General features: G+C 36.8%; 1 protein-coding gene across 7 annotated transcripts in view; it reads right to left on the bottom strand.

Moving 5' to 3' along the window:
- RAPGEF6 (Rap guanine nucleotide exchange factor 6) overlaps positions 1 to 26,505 on the bottom strand; it is a 199,644-nt gene that overhangs the window by 9,963 nt on the left and 163,176 nt on the right. For 4 of the 7 annotated variants that reach the window (XM_078067538.1, XM_078067541.1, XM_078067540.1 and 1 more), the window contains 6 exons: positions 23,537 to 23,748; positions 18,681 to 18,804; positions 16,253 to 16,276; positions 12,562 to 12,782; positions 7,854 to 8,045; positions 5,272 to 5,406 (listed from right to left, as the gene is read on the bottom strand). In XM_078067538.1, the coding sequence (XP_077923664.1) occupies positions 5,272 to 5,406; positions 7,854 to 8,045; positions 12,562 to 12,782; positions 16,253 to 16,276; positions 18,681 to 18,804; positions 23,537 to 23,748 (908 nt within the window). Of the gene's footprint in view, positions 1 to 1,850; positions 2,557 to 5,271; positions 5,407 to 7,853; positions 8,046 to 12,561; positions 12,783 to 16,252; positions 16,277 to 18,680; positions 18,805 to 23,536; positions 23,749 to 26,505 lie in introns of those variants that run through there. The other 3 variants (XM_078067544.1, XM_078067545.1, XM_078067539.1) reach the window with 3 other exon arrangements.

Here is a 26,505-nt window from a genome sequence, read left to right as displayed (position 1 = left end):
TAGTCCAAACGTGTATCTGCCTTGGGCTCTCACATAGCTATAAACATTTAATAAAATAAGGCATTAGATGTATTTCAAAATATTAAAAAGCAGACATCTTGAGTTTCTCAACTTCTTTTTAACACTGTGCCCCCTTCTTTGATTAACATAAATATTTCATGGCCTGATCTGAGTGTCTAGAATACCACCTTGAGGTAAGGGTGGGTGAGGGAGTCAAGACTCCAGAGAAAGAACAGTATTTTTGCTTTTTACACTACATATACTTACCTCAGATATTCTGCTTATGTCACCTAAGGAGTCTTGCCCCAAGTTGAAAGCAATTATTTTCATATTTTTAAATAAACTGTGTTAGCTATGGATTTGATCTTATACCTGGTTTCCTTTTTCTTCACCAACTTTACAGAATATTGCATTAAACAGCAGAACTGCCACATTTATAAAAATGTGTCACGAAAATAACAGCATCTGCCTGTTTTAAATTGTTCTATGATTTACTGCACAGCAGATACAGCAAGAGAGATTTTCTTTTCCATTCTCTGGAATAAATGGGTGGAGATGGAATGATGTAGAAGCATCTAAAAATAAATCTGCAGCATGACAGTTAAATGTACATAATGTCTATTTTGATAACTGTTAGAAAAGCAAACTTATTCAGAAATAAAAGGAAATGCCATAGTAATCCCAACAAGGAGTAGGTCTCAAAGAAGCAAACAATTATTTTCCTTTTCACTGGAAAAATGAGGTTCATAGGTAAATGACCATTAGGACAATCCTGAAAAATCTCATTAAGAAAAACTATAGGCTTTATATACACATATAACTCAAGTCATCAAAGAAAAAATTTGTTGAACACCAACCATATTAAGTAGTCCCAGTAATTATTTCAGAGAGAAAAATGAAGAACCAGAATATGGGTTATTTCTCTGTGGCTTATGGGGCCCTCAGGCACAGGACAAGTTGAGAAAAGCCAGGGTTTCGATCTTCTCAACATTGCCATTTCTCAGTGCCCTATTTAGGAGGTGACTGGTCAATTTTCAAGAGGACCAAGAAAATGGATTTGGTAAATTAAAAACAAAAACAAATAAAATATAAAAATTCTTCCTTGAAAGAAAAAAAATCTTCGCTCTTTTATCCTGGGGGATACACTTGCTTTACTGTTTTAAAATTAAATCGGAGCGGGAGACGAACCATGAGAGACTATGGACTCTGAGAAACAAACTGAGGGTCCTAGAGGGGAGGGGGGTCAGGAGATGGGTTAGCCTGGTGATGGGTATTAAAGAGGGCACATACTGCATGGAACACTGGGTCTTATACGCAAACAATGAATCATGGAACACTCTCAAAAACTAATAATGTAATGTATAGTGATTAACATAATAAAAAAAATTACATCCCTCTGTCTGTTAGATCAGTGTTTCTCAATTACAATCAATCTAAGAATGACCTGGAAAGGTTATTAGTATACATATTCTTGAGCCTCTTTCTGGCAATTCGAATTTATGAGGTTCATGGTAGAACACGGTAATTGTATTTTTAACAAGTTTCCAAACGATTTTTCACTTGCTATGTCAGACTATCTCCTTTTCCTGTCTGGATCAGAGATTTATATGAAAAGCAAATGAAATAAAAAGTATATGTGGACAAGATACAGTTTCTTGCCTTCTTTTTCCTTTAGCTTGTAAAGTAGTTGCAGTAATAAGAGCAAAAAAATTCTCTAAAGCAAAGGTGGTGATCAGATCATTACTGGGGGTTCTAATGCAAAAGTAAATACTGATTTCTAAAAAGTACCTCTACTTATTTCATTCACAGACCCAGCCGCTATCAGCAGGAAATAAAGCCAACTACAGAAAACAAGAGTATAAATTTTACTCACATTAGTAAAATAACATGTACAAATAAGGCACTTTAAATAAATACGACTTTGTTGCTAGAGTACCTTTAACACTAATCATGAAATGCCTATAAATCGTATTTTACACTAAGTTGTCTGCCTAAACTTTGATAAATAACTTAAGCTACATTTACATTAATAAATGAAAACAAGTTTAACACTAAAATTAAGTAAGGATCTCCGTCAGATTGTCTTTCTCCTTTTAGACTTGAATCGCGTATAGAAGCAGTTTAAAGTGTTACGGTTGCCTCCGCTATTTGAATTGAAGATGTCACTCCCTTTCTCATCTTTGATGTTGCTTCTAACATCCTTCACTTTCTCACAGCTTTCTGTAGCTTGATGGTGATCTGCGTCCTCTTTTTTGCTGTTGGCTAGTCTCTCCCTTGAAAGAGTTCTTTCCCTAAATCTTCTAAACGGGGATGTCATTCTTTTTCTGGCTGTGTTCTCACAACTTGTCCTGTCTCTATTCTCCTCAGTGGCCTTCTCGGTCCTGTCTGTTCTTTTGGCTGTGCTCCTGGTAATCTGAAGGATTTTCTTTTGCAAGTAAACCCCACCTATTCCGGGGCAGTTCTGGCCACTGATCTTGGTGCTGGACTCACTGGGAGGGGATGAGGAAGGCCCTGAGAGGCGCAGCAGGATGCTGAGATCAGATAGGATACTGCCAACTGGAGGGAGAGATGCAAAAACCCTGTCATGGTCAATTAATTTTTTCCAGTTAATCACAATTAGCCTGGTTTCTATTATAGAACATTTCACTATTAAAAAATTCAAACATTTTGACAATATTGGAAAAACTGAAATCTAGTAACGTATTCTTTACAGCACAGAGAGTCTACTATATAGCATAAACACTGCAGTCATTTCAAGACAGAACACAGGAGAAAAATTACCTTAATCAGAACAAGCTGGTAATAAAATACTGTTGAAAGTAAATGAAGCTTGTCATAAGGAAAAATATGACAAGAGTATGAGATAACCAGAATTATTTCTCAAAAATAACTATGTCTAGAATTTTCAGGCAGATTCTACTAAAAAAAGCTTGGTAAAAACCAGACAGGACACATAAATAGTAAATACAATGTAAATATTTATAAAGCACAATTTCTGATCCTGTTTATCTTCAAGGGGAAAGGTTGCCTTCCAGTAGCACAGGGGAAGATGAAGGTTAAGGCTGCCTGATGTCTCATTTTTTAAAAGTTCTTATTTAAAAAAAAAAAAAAAGTTTTTGCTTATCTAAATTCCCCTTATGAAAAACATGAAGATAGGCTTATTTCCTTAAGTGTTAGGAAACAGAATTCCGAAGTTCAGCAAGAACCTAATAATGTACTCTTAGTTTAATAATATTTTGGGGGCACATGGGTGGCTCAGTCATTAAATGTCTGCCTTGGGCTCAGGTCATGAGCCTGCTTCTCCCTCTCCCACTCCCCCTGCTTGTGTTCCCTCTCTCGCTGTGTCTCTGTCAAATAAATAAATAAAATCTTTAAAAAAAAAATATTTTTGTTCAGTTACAGACTACTGGCAAAATCATGTCCATGGAAAATAAAAGGAAATATAGTAACTGGTGGGGTTTTGATAGAACGTATGTAAGAACAATAAAAGACAGTTTTAAAGAAAATAATTTCTTCAGGTTTCTAAGGATCCTAAACATGTTTATGACAGTCTCCTGAAGCTATGAATGTCAAAGTCAATTGTTGACCACATGATGAAAGTCAAAATGGCAAAAAGACTTCTCGATTCTAGTGGTGAGAGTGGATTTTCCTTTGGGAATGAGAGCAATGGGGAAATTCTTCTTCCCGTAAGTCACATTCAGGCAAGAATACCGTATCCAATTCAACTAGTTTCCTGGTTAGAGAATTGTCTATAATGGGACCTCTGAACAGCCTCCAAAAGGTGTGGACCGTGTAAAGGTGTTCTTGATAGAGTGCTAAGAGCATGCGGCCACTGTTCATCAGGACCGTTTGTGTGACGGGATCCCCCTCTTTGAGATCTGGTAAGGGACACTTCAGATAGGACCATGCAGACAGGAAAGAGATGAAACAGATCTGCATGCCTCACAAAATCATATATGAGCTACATACCACAAGATCAGAAACCTGTGTTATATAATCATACCTATTAACATCTACTGCTTATATGACCTATTTAATTTCTACTACTCTTTTCTTAGTAAAATCTGAATGAAAATTCTAGCTAGTCTTAGCTATGTGAAGGGGGATAGGGCAGGTCAGCAGTGAAGCTATGTTACCCTGGGCTGGCAGCAGGGAAAAAGACAACACACCTCAATTTACTAAACACTTCTCATCTATCAGGTTTTATAAGTATTATTTCCTTTAACTTTGTATGAGGCCCCTAAAAGAGTTGGTCTTTGTCTCATCTTACGGACAGGAAACCTGACCTTAGAAATCAGTTGGGCATAGTTACACAACTATAGTGGGGAACAGAGTCAAAATTCAAACTCAGGTCTGACATCACTTACCACATCACTGCCACAAATGTGGCAGCGAATAAAAAGGAACCCTCAAAACTGAGATGAAGCTTAGAACATGGGAGCTAAGGAAAGCTCTGGAAGTTTCTCCTTCCTGCTAGAATTCATGAGGTTGTCTTCCCCAACCCCATGTGCCCTCTTGTACTGTGATTATTTAAACACATTAATTTTTTTTTACATCTGTGAAGATGAGGCTGGAACTAAAGCATTTTTTTTTTTTTTAAACCAGGCTAACAAAGTACAGAGGGGCCAATGTAAGAAATACACACCCCTTTAAAATGCTACACGTGCAGCTACCATGAAATGGCATTTGCATGCACACTACTAGTCAAGACAAAAAAAGGCTTCATTTCCAATTATGAAAACATAGGTCAATGAGCAAGACAGATTTCAGGTATTTTACCTCAAGAGGTCCTATGTATGATATAAAATTCATAGGGGTATAGGTTATTTTAAATCCTGATTACTAAAGGTAATAATACTCCATTACTAAAAAAAGTAATGTATCAACCTAAACATTTCTTTCCCTAAATTTTGTAGTTGGTTAAAACCAGTTTCTTATAGAAATTCTTATTTTAAAATACTCCATAGAAACGTTTAAGTAATTGGAAATTTGTGTAACAACATCAAGAATCTGCACAGAATGAAACTGCGACTTCTGCCTTCATTCTTATCTATGCTTGTCCACTGACAAAGGGATACAAGAGTCCTGGTTATATGATGCACAATACCTGGAAAGCATCTGAATAATGCAATCTAAAACATGTAAGTCCAACAAGTATTAGGAGTTACATGTTTCTTCACTTTCTATCATCACTATAGATTAGAAAGCAAATTATGTGCCACCAAGTGTTGTTTGGTGTAATCAGGATGAGCTTAGACTGTTATGTCTTACCTTTGCGAGGGGAACCTTGAGGAGATGCAGGAGGACTAGAATGTAAAGATGATGCCACAGAGATAGTATCTTCTGCATGTTTCTTACCACTTATTTCTTCAGTTGTTCCTAAAACTTTCTGAGGTAAATTTGTATCTAAAAATAAAACCCAAGAAGCAAATAAGCATCACTTCACAATTAAAATATCTGTAGTGGCCTGAAGTACTACGTAACTAAAGCCATGAACACAATGGCTAGAGTAGTCAACTGAAATGTATAAATGACAAACAGGGACTACATGACTGGCTAATGGCATACAAAGATTCTCACCTCCATGTTATTTGTTCCAATTCAGTTAGTCAGCACGAACCAGATTATAATAGTTCTTTGTCGTTTGTTTTGTGGTGTAAGGGAAACTGAGTTAACAGTCTTAGTGTCCCAGCCCCCACAAATGACACACTTGTTTTGTTGCAAGTCTTAACAGAACAGGCTGCCCCCTAGAGGTGGCCTCTCCAAGTCAGGGCGAGGCACATGGCGGAGGCAGTGTGGGGGTGCTGGCACTGTCACTACCTGGGGTGCAGCCGTGCTGTGGGGGCACAGGGGAGGCTGCAGGGCTGCCAGGCCAGCCCTTTTCAAGAGCACTAAACTCACACTACAGGAGAAAAGTAGACAACAGAAACAATCATGAATTTATGGGAAAATAGTATGGAACCCCCTGGAAACATGCTGCAAAGTTCTATCCTTACTCTCGTCCAACAGCTGGTCCTATTTAGCATGCGTCAAACTTAGCAATGGTTTCACCATCCTGACACTTTTGTATTTATCTTCTTTAGGAGATGTCCAAGAGCTATTGACACTCTTTTAATCAGTAAAGTGAGCCCAACTTTGATGGACCTTTGTCATAGTAGCAAGCAGCCCTTTCACACTGAAGACATTTAAATCACAGTATACTCACACTACTCTTAATTAAGTGCTATTTTAATATAAGTGTATTTATCATATAAATAACAGCCACATTACACCAAGCAGAAAAAAGGGCTATTTGGAACAAGTAATACTACCTTTTGGGTGATGACATCCCAGTAAGAAGCCAGATCAGGATTTGTCTCATTTTGTACGCCTAAACAGCAACTTGATTGACTTTACCAATTTTGCATCTAATTACCTCTTCATTTCCATAACCATCAAACTAGTTCAGGCTCTGAGCAACTTTCAGTTAATTATTACATCAGCTTTCCATTTGGACTCTCTGTCTGAAGTCTTGCTGCGCTCCCTACTATAGTCCTTCTCCAACATAAAATAGACCATAACCTTCCCCTGCTCAAATCTCTGCAACAGCTACCCACTGACAACGCTCCTTTGGCACACCATGTTATAATTTCAGCATGCCTAGGACCTCACTTCTCGTCATCCTGGGAGGCTATTTAATATGATGATTAAAAGCAAGGACTTTAGAGTCTGTTAGCCTGGGCCTAACTCCCAGCTCCATTACTCCCTGGTGTGTAAGTGTGTAAGTTACTGAGAACCTCTGTTTCCTCTGTAGAATGAGAGTATTAGGTATCTTACAGGGTTATTGTGAAGATTAAATGAATATAACAAACCTAGTAAAAACACTCAGAATCGTGTCTGGCATTCAGGGAGTGCTCTGTAGGTAGCAGCTTTAATTATTATTCTCTCCGCACTTTCTGCAGCTCTGCACTCAGAGGCAGCACAATGCCCATAGCTCCTTGTAGATCCCAAGCTATTCTTCTGCTTGAAGCAATTTCTCTGCCATCTCTGCCTAATTACCTCCATCCTAATCAACCTTAAGACTCTGCTTAGGCGTTACCTCCAAAAAGTCACCTCTGAAGCTCTACTTTATACTTAGCTCTGTGTGCCCTAAAAGCTTCCCCCCCTTTTTTTTTTTAATACGTTTTTATATGCACATACCCCTGGCATAAAAACAAACACATTATACTTAAGTTACTGGTTTGTATGTCTATAGCATCAGAATGAAAATCTGGCAAGGGCGGGGACCCTTTCTTATTCAACTTTGGCTCTAAAACAAAATCAAATAATTAAAAATTCACAGATTTCTAGTAAATATGTCCTAAATATAATACATGGGCTAGGTGATAATGTTAGGAACCAAACTGAATCTAGCTTCCCTTCCACATGACCTAACAGAGGGGCAGGAAAAAAACACGGGCTATTCTTTATACACTTTACAATCTCTTCTTGTCACCTAAGTTTTTCAGAAGTGATCATTAAAGAAAAAACAATATACATTTTTAGAATAAGCAACCTCATTCTCATAGGGCGCATGTGCATTAGATAACTGTGTCATGCACCTCTGAATGCAGTAAACTCTTGGTACCTCAGTGTAGTGCTTTAAGTTTTCTGTTGATGTGACTACAGAAATTCCAATACCAGCATTTAAAATATGTACGCTGTCAACACATACCTACACGCAAACTGAAACCTTTTTAAATTCATGAGTGATGATTAAATTATACAAACTACACTAGCTCATCTTCTGAGCATTTACATTTGCAATGATTTTTCAGTCTAACTCCCCTGGAGATTTTAATTAAATCGATGCACTAATAATTGTGAATACTCACTCAATGCGGCAGGGTCTTTGGCTTGTCCCTTCTTCCTGATCGGGTGCAAATTAACAGCTGGCACTTGGAGCACCTGGCTTACTCTGTGGGGCTGATGCAAATGTGCTTTAGCTGTTTGGCCTGCCGATCTCATAGGCACTGGAGACATTTCTGATGATTTGGCTGATCTTTTCTCACTTAAATTCTTGGTCACTAATAGAACAGAGTAAGAAATATGTAACTGTATGCTTTTTAAGGCAAGGTTATTACCAGGGACAATAATAAATGATTGCATTAAAACCATCTATTTTTTAATACAAAACATACAACAGATTAATCTTCCTAAAAATAACTTCATGTAAGTACTATAGCCTATTAGGTCCTGCAAGATTAGCATCAGGCCAATATTTGCCTCCCTAATACCACACACTCTGCAGCAACTAGATGAGATCCCTTATTTTCTCAAGTCATCCTGTACCTTTTCTTCCCACAGCACTGATAATTTTAACAATTCAATTACCTGTGCGATTCATCAATTAATGTGTCCCCCTAACCAGGCTCTTAACTAACATGAGAGTAAGGATTGCGTATCTTGCTCACCACTATGGGTATTTGCTGAGCAAGTGAAATTGTTTCAATAGTTATATACAGGAATACCAGAGAACTGTTAGAGTACTTGACAATAAATGTCAGAATTAAAAACGGAGAACTCTGACTTAAGAAACAAAAAGCTGCCGCCTTTGTATAAAATCAATACGGTAGTCCAGAGGAAAGAACTTTTAATTCTTCAGTTATTCAGGGTGGTTTCAACACAGGTCCAGTCTCAGTACTCCATGATGTATTTGTTTTTAACATCAAGATAAAAGCCAAATTAGCACGTTTAACCAGTCCCAGCACAGCTATAATAGTTATCTACCATGCTTTTATTATGAGGGCCTAGAGTGTATTTTGAGTGTTAAGAATTAGAAAACATCCCAGAAGTCAAAACAAAGGGACTCCTGTGCAATAATGTGCAGTGACTCCTCAACTGCTTGAATCCAGGCAATTATCTCACCTTTGGGTTCAAGCCATGAAACACACCTTCCCCTTTCTCTTAATACTAATCAATTCTCAACCGACATCTTATTTTAACTGCTGTACTACAAAGAAAAAAACCCAAGAGACCACTTTAAATATAGATGACTGCCCAAACCCAACCAAATATATACTGATTTATTAGGAAGAACAAAATTCTAAAATTTTTCTCAGCAATCAACTACTGTATAGGCTTGCGATTTAAAAATCATTTGAAAAATGATTAAAAATAAAAATATTTAAATGCTTAAAAATGATTTATGCAACAGAAATCAAGTAAAGACTCAAATCAAAGGAATACACACTGAATTAAACTCACAAAACTTAAAGCAAGTCCTACAGATTTACTCATTTTAAATCAGTATTAAATATGTGGTAAAGGACACCATTTAGTGTTGTAAGAAAAGACAGATAAGTCTAGATGAGTGTTAGAAAAGTATGCAGGTGTGTGTGTGTGAGGGAGGGAGGACGAGAGAGAGAATGGACGCAGAGTAGTATGTGGAATCGTTCTGGGCCCCACATTTTAACAATGAGCCAGGCATAGAAGAGATTTTTATGCTCTTGAATATCCCAAATCAGATTTAGGAACAAAAAAAGCAGATAATGAAAACAAAAGATAAAATAAACATTATTTCTGCTTTTGTCTGATGAAAGGTTAAACTGTGTTCTTTAACTGTAAGATGATGAGGGTCTATGTTAAGTTACTTGGGGAAAAATAATTTCAATGATCATGCAAAGCAGAGTCAGAGTACTTTAATGAATTAATTATGTATATGGGCTTTGAACCGTAAAACATGAATAAATCTTAAGATTCTGTACACTTTTTCAGTCTTTACTCCTTACATGTACCATTTTCACGTGGCTGACACTACTTTTTTTTTTTTTTTTTTTAAAGATTTTATTTATTTATTTGACAGAGAGAGACACAGCGAGAGAGGGAACACAAGCAGGGGGAGTGGGAGAGGGAGAAGCAGGCTTCCGGCAGAGCAGGGAGCCCGATGCGGGGCTCGATCCCAGGACCCTGGGATCATGACCTGAGCCGAAGGCAAACACTTAACGACTGAGCCACCCAGGCGCCCCAGCTGACACTATTCTTAATAAGTCACAGGTAGTAAAAAATTTTCCTAGATACCTTCAAAGTCTACATGTCTACTATTTTTAATGGCCATGTACTATTCCTTGTATTGATAAGGAAACAGTGTGCTTGACTATTCTCGAGCATTTTAGTATCTGCATGATTTCTTTTTCATCAGAATACATTCTGCAACATCTTTACATAAACAGATTTTTGGGTGCATTATCTCAAAGGAATAACAACCCCAATACTGGACACCTGACAGGTAGCTGTAAGGAGTAAATAGCAATGTCTGTGAAGTGCCTAACATGGTTGCTGTATATAGAAAGCTCTAAATGATTATTAGGTTTTATTATTTCTTCCTCCTAATTTAATAGGATTGACGTAGAATCACAGAGATAAAACATACTGTCAATCCTTAAGTTTTACACGCTTGGGCAAATGGGAGATCTAGAGATCTAGAATGAAGAGAACCTTGCTCAAAAAGTAATAAATGACACTCAAACTCTGTCTTCATCCTTTATAGAAGGTGTTTGTTCCATCATACTCTATTCCTATGGGTAGAAGTGTCCAAGGTATTGTTTTTATAATAACATTTACCAAATACTTGTTACTTTATACTTTAAAATCCACTGTCATATCTGAAATTTTTAAATCAGTATGTGGTTTTATATCCACTTTCTCTTTTCTACTCTGGGTCAGCCCATGATGACTACCATTTCCTCCTATCAATTAGGAATACAGAAACAGAAAATGTGAACCTCCCCCAACTATATTCTGTCAATAGTTTATCAAGTTCTAGACATCCTATTGGAATTTTTATTGGCATAACATTTAATTATATATATGCATAAAATAACATCCACTTTAATCATCTTTTTTGGTTGTCACAACACAGTGTCTTTTACCATTTTTGATTTCTGCTTTTGTAACTCATCATTTCCTTGACCCAGACACATATAATATTCTGTTGTTTGTACAGGTATTCTCAGCTTTTAGAAGTCTGCATTATGCCATTTCACTTTTATGAAACACCTATGTCAATACCAGTTTTCACTAGCCACAAGAAATTTTTTTTTTTAATTAACATATAATGTATTATTTGTTTCAGGGGTACTTGTCTGTGATTCATCAGTCTTACACCATTCACCACACTCACCACTGCACATACCCTCCCCAATGTCCATCACCCAGCCACCCCATCCCTCCCACCCCCCTCCACTCCAGCAACCCTCAGTTTGTTTCCTGAGATTAAGAGTCTTATGGTTTGTCGCCCTCACTTGTTTCGTCTTGTTTCATTTTTTTCCTCTCTTCCCCTATGATCCTCTGCCTTGTTTCTCAAATTCCACTATCAGTGAGATCATATGATAATTGTCTTTCTCTGATTGACTTATTTCGCTTAGCATAATACCCTCTAGTTCCATCCACATTGTTGCAAATGGCAAGATTTCATTTTTTAGCCACAAGAAATTTAAAGAGGATTCTTGCTTATAGACACAGTGTGAACCCCACGCAAAGTAGAATCAACAAGCTATTTTCCCAGAAACTATATTCAGCACCTGAGTATCAAACCATCATAGCTTTCAACTGGGTCTGTGCACATCTGTGCTTTATCTAGATTTACTTTGTGCATCCATTAGCTAGGTATGTCTTAAGGTATCAGAAAAGCTTAGAAGAGGTTATTTTGGGGGGCTTAGGAACACTCAAATTTTTTTCATCTAAATTCATGGTAATTGTTTCTTCCCTTTATGTCATTTTGGCTTACGAAAGGTTTCATAGGAACGCTCTACTTAGGAATAGTGGGGGAAACCTGCGCGTAATAAAAAAAAAAAAATTTGAGAATAGGCTCTTCTTTTATCCATCACATCAATATTAGAATGTGCCTGAATTTTAACAATATCAGAATGTGCCTGACTTTTCTTGTTTTTTACCTTAGTTACTGACACCTATGATCTCTGAGGGTTTCTTTTTTTTTTAAAAAGATTTTATTTATTTGAGAGAAAGAGAGAGAGGGAGGGAGAGAGGGATAGCACACACACACACAAGCAGGGGGAGCAGGAGAGAGAGAAGCAGGCTCCCCAATGAGCAGGGAGCCCGAAGTGGGGCTCAATCCCAGGACCCTGGGTTCATGACCTGAGCCAAAGGCAGGTGCTTAACTGACTGAGTCACCCAGGCAACCCTCTCTAAGGGTTTTAATTAAATTTCTTGGATTTTCTAGTTGGTAAGTTATATTATCTGTGAGATTTAAAAAAGGTAAAAATTTCATTTATTTTTATTCTTCATTTAGGGGTGAAGGTAAAAATGTTCTCAAACAGAAGGGCTCCTCTATAATGTTCCAGTTTTTATAAGAAGACTTTATAATGATTTTTAAAGAAAAACTCTTTATCTCTCAATTTCCTGCACAGAGTAATCATTAAGAATGGATGGTATTCAGTATCTGGTTAAGAGATCACTTGATGCTTGGGGTATATCAGAAATCTTTTGTGAGTGAAAGTTAATTTTCACGGGACTTCAGCTTAACTCTAGAGAAATAAACTTCTATTCTGTTCTCTTTTACATTAAGCGAAACCTTGTACGTACAGGTACCATAGGCAGGTTCCCACTGCAATGACATCATCTGAAACTTTTCCTCATCTGTGTCTACATCCAGACTGGAAAGATACTGCTTCACTTTTCTTGCCATTTGGGCATCCTCATATAGCTTCTTGGCGTTAAGTAGAGAGCTGCGACGTGCCCTTTTTTTGTGTGCACCTCCTTGAACATCCAGCATGTTCGAGTTTGTGCTGCCTTGACTCAGTGACCTGTAGGGAGATGGAGATCACAATGAGGGGCAGTAAAGATGAGAATTACACATGGCAGACTGAAGATAAAAAGAATTTTGTTCTGTTAATGCTATTGCATGCTGATGCAAATGAGTTAAAAGATGAAGAGCATTAATGCAAAGTAATATGGCACACATGGCTATGTTCTGAGTTTTAAGATTCGGCAAAGTGTAGAATTCAAAAGAATAAGATAACAATCTTCCCCTTCCCCACCCAAAGCAACGAATTCCATCAGATCTATGTTTGTGCCTATGCAACCCACGGCAAAACTATGACAAGTAAACTGGCCCAGAGGCCATCCGCACTCTGAAGATATGGCAAGAGCCTGTGTCACAAGTGCATCCTCAGCCAGATCTCTGCACCAGGAGTTTCTAGAGCAGCTCTGCTTGTTTGTGCTGCTTTGAGCATACCATAGCCATCACCATTCCTGTCTATAGCAGGCCCACACTGAGTATGCTAGCCAATTTTACCAGTAAGCAGATCTTGGCCAAAATTCAAAAAGAACAACCGATAGGAAAAATAAGCATTTATACTCAATTCAATACAGTTAGAGACCAGAAGTACAACAGAAAGCTACTCAATCTTCCATTCACACACAAATGGATTAAGCAATATGTGGTTCTAGGACTATCTGGGACTTGGGACCTTTCCTTGCAATGCCTCTGTGATGGAACTGCAAGCCAGGCAGAAATAACTACAATCCAAACAAGCTAATGCTTCTCCCAACTCTCCTCTTTTTGGCAAACCTCACTCTAGAATGACCACATCGAGAACCAATGGAAAATAGGAAATGCAATGTTATTTGTCCTTTCTAATTAGGCTAGAAATGCAAGGTTCTTAAATGATTTTTATTCTAAATGAAGTTCCCATTCCAAAATAATAAAGCTATCTATGGGTTTTCTAAATTACCCTCATTTTTATTCCCAAATATTCTAAATAGACCACAACCATAGAACAATTTGTTCTTCAGTGCTCACATACTATTTAAAACAGACACTAGAATCCTAGTGTCTTCTTGGTAAATTAAGTGAAACAAAGTTGTTAAAGTGTTATAGTATTTTTTTCTTTCACTACTTTAAGATCTTTGGAATAGAATGTGCCTTACGTTTGAAATCAACTTTTGATTGCTACAGGCAGAAACTGTGACAGGGTTATCACTAGTTCCACACACACAAACTTCAAAACTTGCAGAATGGTTGGGAAGAAAATCCAATGACATTAGTGAATTACTCTTTCAATCTCCAGTAACCAAATGATTATAAGAAGGGAGTGAATCTGACAAGTTCAACAACATTCCCAAAGCAGCAGTCAAAAGGAGGCTAGCTCTAAGTATCTGCAAGCCCAAGCCATGAGTCCAGCACCAGCAGCTTTTACTTCTTTAATGGCTTGTTTTAAGAAATAATGCATTACCAACACACTTGATGGCACAAAAGAGAATACTGTGCAGGGAAAAAAAACTCCCAGAAACTAGTCATTCGGAAGACTCATATTCTAAATATGAAGAAGTCTGAGATCTAAATAAACCAATTTCATTTGCTCACATTTTTCTTTTAATGGATGCAAAAGGGTGTTATGTGATAAAAATACATATCTAAGTTTACATAAGAGCTCTTTTAATAAACAAAGTAAAAAATATTCAGGGGTAAGAAGGCAGTGAAGTAATTTTTCTTAGTGGTACATCAAATAATGGTGTGTCCAACAAATGAAGATGTCTTAGGTTCAAATAAATGCAGTAAAATCAAGGGCCAACTTTTAGGAGCAAATTTTAATACAAATATTTTAATAAGTTTTCCTTCGCTGGTATCAAAAAAAAAATGGTGTCTACAAATCTAGGATACATACAAAATTCTAGTAACTAATAACACTGTAATAAATGACAATAAAATGTCTTCTAAACTACATCCAAAACAGAAACCACCATGATATGAGAATAAAAATACTTAGCATCTGCAAAAGCATCATACAATGCAACCCTAAAACTGAACAATGAATATGTTACTTAAGTCATTCAACACCCCAAATTCCCACTAGGATGTACTGACCAATATTCTTCTTCTAATAGTAATGCCAGGAACCAATTTCTATTTTCAGTGAGAAGAACCAGAAAAGACCAAGACATAAATGTGGAATACAGAAGAAAACACATGAGAAACACAAAGAGAACGGAGAACGTAGAAGGAAATTCAAGTTCACCAAACTTCAACAGAAAACAAGATCACAAATAAGACAAGACTCTAGTTCAAGTTAAGTGGCTCACAAAAAATCCTTCTGTCATGTAATAAGAGCAACTAACTTCATGATTCACTCTAGTCTTAAAATAACAAAACCCTTCATTCACAAAAACCATCTCTTTCTTCATCTAAAAATGAAAGGGCTACCTACATAGATGATTTATAAGGTCCTAAACACTCTATGATTCTAAATAGATATCAATGTAAAAGCAGAGATCTGAACATACCTGAACAGAAAAAGGTGGCAGTTTCTGATTGTATTAGGGTTTGTTTGTTGTTGTTTTTTTTTTTTAAAGTCAACTCTACTCCCAACTTGGGCTTGAACTCACGACTCCAATATCAAGAGTTGCATATTCTACAGACTGAGCTGGCTAGGCACCCGATTGTATTACAGTTTTAAGAGAGATAAGGGAGTCTCTTATTAAAAATGTTATATTATGTCTCACGGTATTAGTGGATCTGATGAATTAAAATCATCTTCTATTTCAATTATTTACTAACCGAATTTTACAGTATAGTTTGGGTAAGGGCTGCCTCTTATTGGAAAACTAATTGTAACATAACCTTTATAAACAAACTTCATCCATTTTTATATTATTACATTAAAAAAAATATATGGTATTTGGAGAAACTTTTTTTTAAAAGTAGGCCCCACATCCAATGTGGGGCTTGAACTCTGACTGTGAGATCAAGAGTCACATGCTCTACTGACTGAACCAGCCAGGCACCCCAAAATTTGGCATTTGAGAATAAGAAAATGGCATGGACTCTGGAATCAGACTACCTGGGTCTCAATCCACTATTAGTGAGCTCTAAGAATTTAGACCAGTCTATCTTCCCCGTCTGCAACATGGGAATAACAGTATTTATCTCACAGGGTGGATGGAGAATTCAGTAATTCATTTAAAGTGCTTAGAATAATATATGGCACATAGCAAGCACACACCTAATATGTACTATCATCATCATTTAACTGACCCTGCTAAATTAAAATCTGTAAGGGACTTATGGGACATCAACAACGGCAAAGAAAAGGGGGGAAAAAAGCTAGTTCTATCACTACTTTCACCTGGTTAGCAAAAGGCATTTGTCAGGAATGTAGGTTGACAGGGTTAATAGAACGCATGCTATTTTATGTGCATGCATTAATGAACAGGATGCAGTATATGTTAAGAGTCGTACAATCTTCATTTCAGTTGCATTCATCTCTACACTTACCCCAGACTCCGCCACCTCTTCTTCCTGTAAGCAAGAGCCACAAACATTGAAGCATGGGTTTGAATAGGAAAGCACAGAAAAAAGACAACAGTTGAGAGTCAGAGAAACTATGGAGACAGAATAGAACAGAAAAATTTTACCAAGAAAAAAATGGTAGTTAACAGTAAAATGACTTTAATGGAATGCAGAGGGGTAAAATGAATTATGATATGTACCAAAGGCCAACAAAACCCACAATATTCTTTAAAATATTTTTTTAGGCTAATTATATTTCTAATATCGAATCCACATCATAGGCTTATGTTAGTAAGAAGCTTAAGAAAAAACATGTACTTACTATAAATTATGAATTTAAAGTTTTTAGGGAAGGAAAACTTAAAGAAGAGAATTTTTGAATATTTTTTTGAAAGGATTTTTGGGCCACTCATTTAAGTGACAGGATGAAATTACAAGGAACATAAAGATTTATGTCATTTCTAATGGCAGAAATTTCTCTGACAAGGTACTTTACAAGAAATGTTGACCAGCAAATCAACTTAAAGTTTAAGTAAAACTACACCATCAGAATAAAATACTGCATATCCTTATACTCCAATTAGACCAAATAAAGATTGTTTATTTTTATTTATTTTTGCTCCCCGCCAGCCTCAGTGTGCCAGGCCTGCACCCACTAAGCTCCAGCTGCAGGTGGCCCAAGACTGTTTTTCAGTCAGCAAATTGATTACTGTTAGAATAAAAGAGGTTACTTTGTCCACACTAGATAATATACACCACAAAATGGACAATTACTTGCTTAAACAAAGAGTACATTTCAGTACTGGCTGACAAAACGGATTCAGGAAAATTCAGTCCATTTCTATTTGTCCAATCTAATTATAAATGTTTCCTTTTCCCCTACACTATATTCTACTTAACCCAGGCCATTCCACAGAAAACAGCCAAGTTTACTAATTTCCTCCTTAGGTTTTTCCTCCTTTGCTCTTTTTTGAATCACAGCTGGTACTCATTATTTACTGGTCTGGTAGGGGCACAAATTCGTTATGTCTCAGGAACAAGGCTGCTAACATAAAAATGGAGGTCCACATAAGACAACAGGGAGTGGTGGGACCACTGGACAGAAACATGCAACAAAAGCAAAAACTTAAACAAACAAACAACAAACCCTCCTCCAGGTTTGCTTTGGTCCCTGGTTCTTAACTGTTTTCTGCTTCCAAACTGTTGAGCAACAACGTATCTCATTACACGTAGCGATTCTTAAGGGCAGAGTGGGATGGCTACGGAAGAGGACAGGTGACACAACCCTTCGTCCGTACTCTGAAGATCTCTACACTACAGCAACCATCGGATCAATTCCTTACAAAAACAAAGACTCCTTCCTCAACAGTAATTGAAATAAGACAAAACAAAAAACCTACCCAGACACACACTGATTCTTTAGTTACAAAAACTCCACCTCTGATTTTTAAAGAAACAAGTGTTTTTGTTTCCTTCATAGACCATATTTTTTTAAGCCAAAAGAAATATGCCTGCCTTTGTTGATATTTCATTTTGAAAAGTCTTATGTACTGAAGCTATACACATAGGCCCGGAAGAAAATAAGTCGCCTAGATTAAAACCCCAGTATCTATTTACTGATTATAATTAAATACTGATTATAATTAAATAAATTAAATAAATAAATTAGTATAAATACTAATTATAAAAATTACTAAGAACAGCTTGACCACATACTTTCTGTAAGTTTTATATAGTCTGAGACTTTGTTATTATATTAAAAATAAATTTTAAAAAGCATTCTTAGAAGTGAATATGGAATACAAATAACATCTTCCATTTCTATTAATAATGGAACATGCTTAAATTTGTGCTTTCTAAATTCTGTTAAAGTACTTACATACAAATAAACAGTAGTACTATGGCTTGAGGAAAAGAATATATTTTAAAAGAATAAAGTATGACTTAAAGAGAAATAGAACTTAAAAATATTCAGTAAAAATAAAAGACATGTGCAGACTAATACTTTACAAATTAGGTTGAAAACGAGATAAAAGCATCCATCCTCTGTGATAACTTCAGTAAGGGTCAGCAATTTTCTTCTATTAGTTATTGAATGTAACAATAACAATACAGAATTATCCACATACTCAAAAAAGTAATACAGAACCAGGGTTCAAATCTCAGCAAAGTACATAATACTGGTCAAGTTACCTAACTGCTCTGAGCATCAGTTTTTTCAAATGTAAAAGGAAACCCCATACCACCTACCTTTAAGGGGTACCATGACAAATGATTACTTGTGACTGACCTATGTAAAGCATGTCATACAGTGTATAACAAATGGGAGATGGTTAATAAATGATAAATATTGTTGCTGTATCACTTGATGATATCACTTGATCTAACACTTTTACACACTTCAATGCCATACCTCTGTCGAAACATCATAGCTGGGTCCATGTTAGCAGAAGTCATTCGAACAACTTGCCGGATTTCCTTGGCAATCATTCTTAGCTTCTCAAAATTCACTAAACCATCTACTTTGGAGTCATTTCCTATGAAATAAAAGCAATTCCTTGGTTCTCAATATTAAAATACCTATATAAAGGTAGCAGAAGTCAAGTTTTTCTTGGGAGCACAAATCAGAACCTTCTTTATCGGGGCACCTGGGTGGCTCGGTCGTTAAGTGTCTGCCTTCGGCTCAGGTCATGATCCCAGGATCCTGGGATCGAGCCCCGCATCGGGCTCCCTGCTCTGCCGGAAGCCTGCTTCTCCCTCTCCCACTCCCCCTGCTTGTGTTCCCTCTCTCGCTGTGTCTCTCTCTGTCAAATAAATAAATCTTTAAAAAAAAAAAAAAAGAACCTTCTTTATCAAACTGCCACTTCTGTTTTCTTGTTTTTTGTTTTGTTTTAAGGGCGGGGGGTGGGAGGGGCAGAGGGAGAGAGAGAATCTCAAGCAGGCTCCATGCCCAGCACTGAGCCTGACTCGGGGCTGGATCCCACAACCTTAAGATCATGACCTGAGCTGAAATCAAGAGTCGGGACCATCAACTGACTGAGCAACCGAGGTGCCCCGCCACTTTTATTTTTAAGAAGCGTATATATACAATTCAACTCTGCTCCCAGGTAATGAACTACTGGAAGGAATTCTATTCCTATGGGAGCAGTGATTATAAATAAGCTACATAGCTTCTGAAACCAATTTCAAGGTGTTATTACAGGCACACCTGTAAAATGTGCTCTTCCTTAAATCTTACTCTCTAGATGCTCAGCTCACTCTCAGGCAGGTACCTGCATCTGCCCTTTTAGGCAGCAGGGTATAGCACCTGAAAACTTAGGTTTTAGCCAGGGGTCATAAAGACTGACCTATGGGCTTAATTAATCCAGTAAGTTTTCTTTGATTTAAAAATACTTTTAAAAATTGTTAAATGAGTTGTCAACATTTATCAAGTAAAAGATATCCCCTGAAAACTTACGACTCTTCTTAAAAAAAGGGACGGTTCTAGTGGAAGGATTAAGGAAAGGTAAGTATGTTTTCCCAAATCACAATTATTAGTTAAAATTAAGAGGTGGCTGGCTCACAGAGGAAATACTTTCTAGCCTGCCATTCACCTTCTTTTTCCAAAACCTGAGTTTACAATTCTTACTTTCATCAACCGACACAAATTGGCTTGCCTAAAAGTTCCAAAATTTTTATTTCTATTCTGATAATTGGACTCTTAGGAAAAATTCACACAACTTTCAAAATGGTCTACTTTTCTTTGAAGAGAGCAGGTATGAAACCAAACTTAGCCCATCTGATGGCTAAGTTCAGACTACAAGGCAAAAAAATGTAAGTGATTGTCTATAGTAGTGCTTCTTTTTCATGCCTGTCTTGAATAGTTAGTGTGACCGCACTTATCTACTGTGGTAGCCCCTGAGATGCCTCTGTGGAACTCCCAAGTCCCTAAAGACAAGTTTGAGAACCTACTGGGTCTGAAACACAGCATGTTCTCCTTCCTCATAGTAAACAGAACCTATACATTGAACATATGAGTTGTTCAGGGCTTCAACATGTGAGGTGGAAACAAAATAATCATCAAAAATACTTTCAAGTCACATAAACCTGTTTTGAGGGAGCAAGTCAGAAAAATATATTTGAAGTCTATCAGAATATTTCCTTATGAAAAAGGAGTGATAATGAAAGAGGGGGCAGTAAGATTAGGTAATTACAACAACCCTTCTGCTGAGAATAATCAGAAAATTTGAGCAAAAACAGAAAAAGCAAATATTTTAGGGCATCAAAAAGCTATTGAGGCAGTGAAGATTCCGAAGAGGAATGAAGATCTGGGGAAGGTTTACTATTTCCCAGTACTTGATCCTAGGGGCATTATTGATTCAGAAAAGGCAGATGATGAGCCTAAAAAACTTAGTAGTACCACCCTGACTTATGAGGTTAGAAGATAATAACTTAAGTCCTGGTAAACCTCCAATGCTTTGGGTTGGGATCCTGAAGGGCTATTCTGGGATTAAGGATGAACTAAATGTGACTAGGATACAAGTTCAGTGTTAAATTATCTCAAGAGGTGAAAATGGATTAAGGTGATTGTGGATTGCTAGCACACCTATCTGTCTGGCAAAAGCAAGCTTTAATTTCTCTGGAGGAATGGGACATCATCCAAAATCTCAGATTATTTCTGTAATTTTTTATACACAACATACATTTGACCAAAAATAACCAGGGCTTATCAGGAGAAGAGACATGAATTAAATGCAGGTGGAGAAAAAGACAACAGAAAGGGACCCACAAAGGATGGAGTTATTAGACACAGACTTTAAAATAACCAAGTTGAATATGTGCAAAGATACAGAAAACAACACTGAGAACTTTGGCAGAGAACATAATAAAGATAAAAAAAAAAAATGTAAGTTATAAACCTGACCAAAAAGGAAAAAAAAAAAAACTCACATAACACAAGAACTGGAAGTAGGAACTCACTGATATATTTAACAGTAAAAAACACATAGTTGAAGAAAGAATTGATAAATTGGAAGAAAATACCCAGAATGAAGCCTGGTAAGACAAAAAGGTGAGAAACAGAGAAAAGAGGGTATGAGACAACAGAGGAAGTCATCAGGTCTAACAAAGGTGAAATCAAAATCCCTGAAGTAGAGGTTCGAAGAGGAAAGGTAAAAAATTTGAAGATAAAATGAATGAGAATTTTCAGAACTCATGAAAAATATCAAAACACAGTTTTCAAGACATCTTACAAACAAATCAGGACTAAAACAAACAAAACCCAAAATGCCACACCTAGTTACAACATAGCCGAACTAGAGGAAAAAAAAGACAAAGAGAAAATTATACGGCAGCTTTTGGGAAAAGCGCAAAATACAGTCACAGGCACAGCAAGTAAGACTGACAAGTGATGTCTCAGTATCAACAATGAAAGCCAGGACACAATGGAATAGTCTCTTAAAATGTTCAAAGAAGACAAATGCCAACCAAAATTATGCCTTAAAAATGAATATGAAGGGGCGCCTGGGTGGCTCAGTTGTTAAGCATCTGCCTTCGGCTCAGGTCATGATCCCAGGGTCCTGGGATCGAGCCCCGCATCGCGCTCCCTGTTCTGCGGGAGGCCTGCTTCTCCCTCTCCCACTCCCCCTGCTTGTGTTCTCTCTCTCGCTGTGTCTCTCTCTGTCAAATAAATAAATAAAATCTTAAAAAAAAAAAATGAATATGAAGACATTTTGAGATAAATGAAATTAAGATATTTCATCATCAGCAGACCGGCACTTAAATAAATAATAAATAGTGTTATAGCAAGAAAAAAACACCAACTACACGGAAGCGTTGAAATGCAGAAAGGAATAAAAACAGTAACAACATCATCTAAATACTGACCTTACTAAATGATAGTATCATGTGGGAGTTCAAGGCATGACAACAACTGCATATAAACTGGGATGTGAATAAATGGAATTTAAATAATCTAAGTTCTTTCTTTGCATTGTCCGATACACTGAAAAGTACTAATGAATATTAACCTAATACCAATTATAATGTCTAGTGTAACATGAGAAAAATAGTAAAACAGTATATAGTTAGTAAGTTACTTTACTAGAATACCATACACAAAAATTAATTCAGGAAGATTGTAGATTAAACATGGTAAAAGATCACTAAGTTAGGCGTTTAAAGCTAAGAACGTGCTGTTCATCAAAAGATAACCTTAAGAGACTCAAAAGGTAAGTCATATTATACCCAGGATTTATAAGAAATACTTAAAAATATATTAAACAAAACAGACAACCTGATAAAAAGAATACACAAGAAACCTGAACTGATAATTGAGCAAAAAAACCCCACATAAATATATAAAAGGGTGCTCAATCTCATTAGTAATTAGGGAAATGCAAATTAAACCACACCACTACTGAACTAGGTAAAAAGAAGAAGGCTGAATTTACCAGGTGTTGACGAGTAACAATGAGCTCTAGTAACACTGCCAGTGTTGCACTTACGTACATAATGCCAACTCTTTTCTAAAGTTGATTATATGAATATCAGATCCATAAACGCCACCTTGAATGATATGAATACTCAAGGCAGCATTATGCATAATAGGTGAACAGTGGAAAACTATCGAATGCTTATCAGGACAATGGAAAAATCCACTGTACTGCATTCAGGTAACAGAACACTAGTTTTGAAAGTCAAGTGCAGCTATAGTCAAAAACATGGAAAAAATCTCACAAATCTAACGTTGACTAATGTAAGCCAAAAACTAAAACCAAACCAAGACATACACTCTATAATTCCATTTATATAAAGTTCAACAACAGATAAAACTAAATCCCAGTATTAGGAGTCAGGACAGTCATTACTTTTGGGGAAGAGAATGAGGGTGGTAATTAGAAAGGGGCATTTTGGTTTCGGCCAGAGTGTTGGTTACATGGGTGTTTGCTCTGTCATAATTCATTTAATTGTTCACTGGTTTTAGGCAGTTTTCTGTGAGTTATTAATTTAAAAACAAAGTTGGAAGGAAAAATGTTACTAAACAAGATAACAAATATGATCAAACAGTCTGATCTGGGTGTAAGTGAAATCTATGTTTGAATGCACAGGGTAAACACCTAAATTTGTTTCTGTCAATAATGTGGGTTTTGATTTATAAATGTTGCTGCATTTATAATTAGGTAAAGCTTTAGTGACATAAAAGGCTGAAAAATATATTAAATATAATAAATCACAGTTCTGTCAAAACATGAAGCTAAACATGCTAATTTTCAAATAACTTTTAAATACCTTCATGTAGAAATGTCATATCTTTCTTGACAACAGGGAAGAGTGGAATAATTGGAGGCTGCATGCTTTGACTACTAAGAATATTTCTATATTTTGCCATGTTTCTAGACGGATCAAAAAGGTCTTGTAGATCTTGGAGGTGTTTCTCATACTTGCTTGGTAATTTTTCCCAAGTACCTCTGAGTCGGGCTACAGATGCCAGGTTCAAGCCACTGCCAAAGATGAGAATAAAAACATTAATAAGGGACTTGGAAGAGAGAGAAGACTCAGGGCAATAAAGCGTATACACCAAGTTCCTATAATACAGCTAAAATAAGTAGGGACATATTTTTAATGTGTTGAAATGAACAGAGCAGAACCATAAAAAAAATAAATAAAAGGGACTCTTTGATCTGACAATAAGGAAAACTGCTTTCAGAGAACTATATATATATATTACTTGCCTGTATACCTGTAGCCTTTATTTTACAGCTTGCATGTATGAGACAAACATAGTATTTCCATAAAAGAGACATTTAACGTAAATAAAAAAAAAAACCTTCAAATATCACAATGTTTTTGTTTGTTGTACTTAGAAATAACTTTATGGAGACATTATCTATTTGAAAGAGGTTTAAGTAATGCTGAACACAAATGCTATAATAATTGAGGCAAGTTCTAGGGCTGACGTAGCCTTCTCTTCCTGAGATTTTGTTTTTTCATATCCCTGATTCAAATACTTCCCTAGGTTCTAATCCTGTTCCTCCAAGGCCTCCATATATTCACTGTCTTCTTTCAGCCTGAGCTTGAAAAACATGCATGCCCATTAGGCTGCAGCTCCTCCCTATCCTTTTTTGTCTATACTACCACCCACCCCCCAGGCAGACTCCCACATGAATAGTGCATATATAATGCCTCAATTTTCCCTCCAGTTAATCCTTCTTTTATACTTAGCCACCTGACTTTTAGGGACACCACTGTACTTAAAATGTTCTCTTGACTTCTGATTTTAAGGTGTGAAGTCAAGATATCTTTGTTCCCTTTGCCTCTCAGAAATCATCCCAAATGACCGAATGAGTAATAGAAATACAAATTTCACCTCCAGTTCAACTAAGAGATATCTGTAACTCCTAAACACATTAAAAGGTTGCCCCAAAATAGCCAAGGTCAAATAGGAGAATGGCAAATGCTGGAAAAGAATGTCTGTAGCTGAAGGTCTCAACGAAAGCTGGTCAAGTTCTCCAAAGCAGGTAACTCACCCTGAAGGCAAGAACACCAACCCCCTACTTGAAATAACACAAAGCAATCTACAGGCTGATAGAATTAGGCGGGGGCTGGACCATGTTCTTTACCAAGGAGTGCCAGAGAAAGTACACAGAGTGATACAGTATCTTGATGAGAAGCACTTTAACAGACCGGATAGAAGGTAGAAACTCTGAGTGGTAAGCAGCACTAAAGCTGCCAATCTCCATGTGGTGGAAAGAAATAAGGGGTAAACAATTCACATTCAAGCTCAATTCCTGCTAGCCTGGAATAATGCCCTAGATCCTCTCTCAAATGAACCTCCTGCAAATACCTGGTACAGGAAAACTCATGTCATTCAAAAAGAAAAAAATAAACACAGAATCTATAATAAGCTGCTACAAGGAAAAACAAGGAATACAAAGAAAAATGTTGCCACCAATCAAATAAAAACTGGGACTAATCAATGACCTAGCCATGATTTCAAAAGAATTAGTAAAATAAATAAAGAGCTTAATGGAGTGATATAAAGAGCTTAAGGAAAATACAGTAGGAGAAGTTGATAAAAAGAAGTTAACTAGTAAAGTTCAGAAAAGAAATGGAATACAAAACCAACACAGAAATGAAGGCTACCTTGGAACCTAAAAAAGAAAAAAAAGAAAAAGACACTGCTACAACCTGGTGCAAGTGATGTCGAGGGGAGGATTAACAAAAGCAGTCAACGGAAATGGACAGAGCTAAAAAGGATTAGAGAGAAAATAATGGATATGAAAGACAAAGGAGATAAAAAATGTTCAGTAACTGGTATCCTCGAAGAAGGAAAAACAATGGAACTGAAAAACTATTCAAAGGTAGAACTTGAGAAAACTACACAAACAAATCAATCTACAGAGTGAATAGGCACCACAGTTCTAGAGAGCTAGATATAGAACTGAAGAGATGTAGAAACACAGATGTAAAGGTAAATGACTTCAGAGACAAAGATAGGGTATGCGGAATAATCTCAGAAACTTGCAGCTACATAAAATGCTAGTTATAGAGCCAATGTCTAGGAAGTTACCAAGAAATAACCCATGAGACAAGAATTTTAAAGCTAAAGTGTCACTGAAGTTCCCAGACAAAAATAGACATTTTGGATATATTCAGCAAATAGAATTTCCACAAGACCTTCTTCATGAAATGACTAGATGACAAATTTCAACCAAGATTTGATTAGAGAGAGTGATGTTAGCATCATGGCAGCCTAAGACATCTCTTGTTTTACACCCCCCCCCCCATCCCAACAACACAAATCTGGCATCTATCCATGAACAACAGTGCCTCTGTGGAAGCTGTGGGACCCAGCACCACATGCCAAGGGGCATGGGGAAAAAAAAGCCTTGCCTCTAAGTATATTGGGTATTAGGCAGATAACTTCGGTACTGGTTCTGGAACCTACAGGAGACTGTTAAGTGGTTCTCACCCCTATTGACTGTGATCTGGGAATGCCTGCAGAACAAGGACTTAGTCACCTAAAGAAAAGAGAGCATTTGTGGAAGTCCAGATTTCCAGAAGAAAAGTTCTAGCACTTGGCTGGAGTAAAACAAAACAAAACAAAACAACAACAAAATAGAGTTTGGATGCACTTAAGTAGGTAAATAGTTTGATTTTGCTGGCATCACGTCTCTCCAAAGGCAGCACAGTTGAAAGCTAAACTAGACAGCTGGTGATTTCTCCCACAGAGGAGAAGGAGAACTGGTAAGTACATG

Source organism: Halichoerus grypus, chromosome 2, assembly GCF_964656455.1.
Source record: "Halichoerus grypus chromosome 2, mHalGry1.hap1.1, whole genome shotgun sequence".
NCBI classification, from domain to species: Eukaryota; Metazoa; Chordata; class Mammalia; order Carnivora; family Phocidae; genus Halichoerus; species Halichoerus grypus.
Note: the sequence above shows the minus strand (reverse complement) of the source record. Positions and strands in the feature narration are given on the sequence as shown.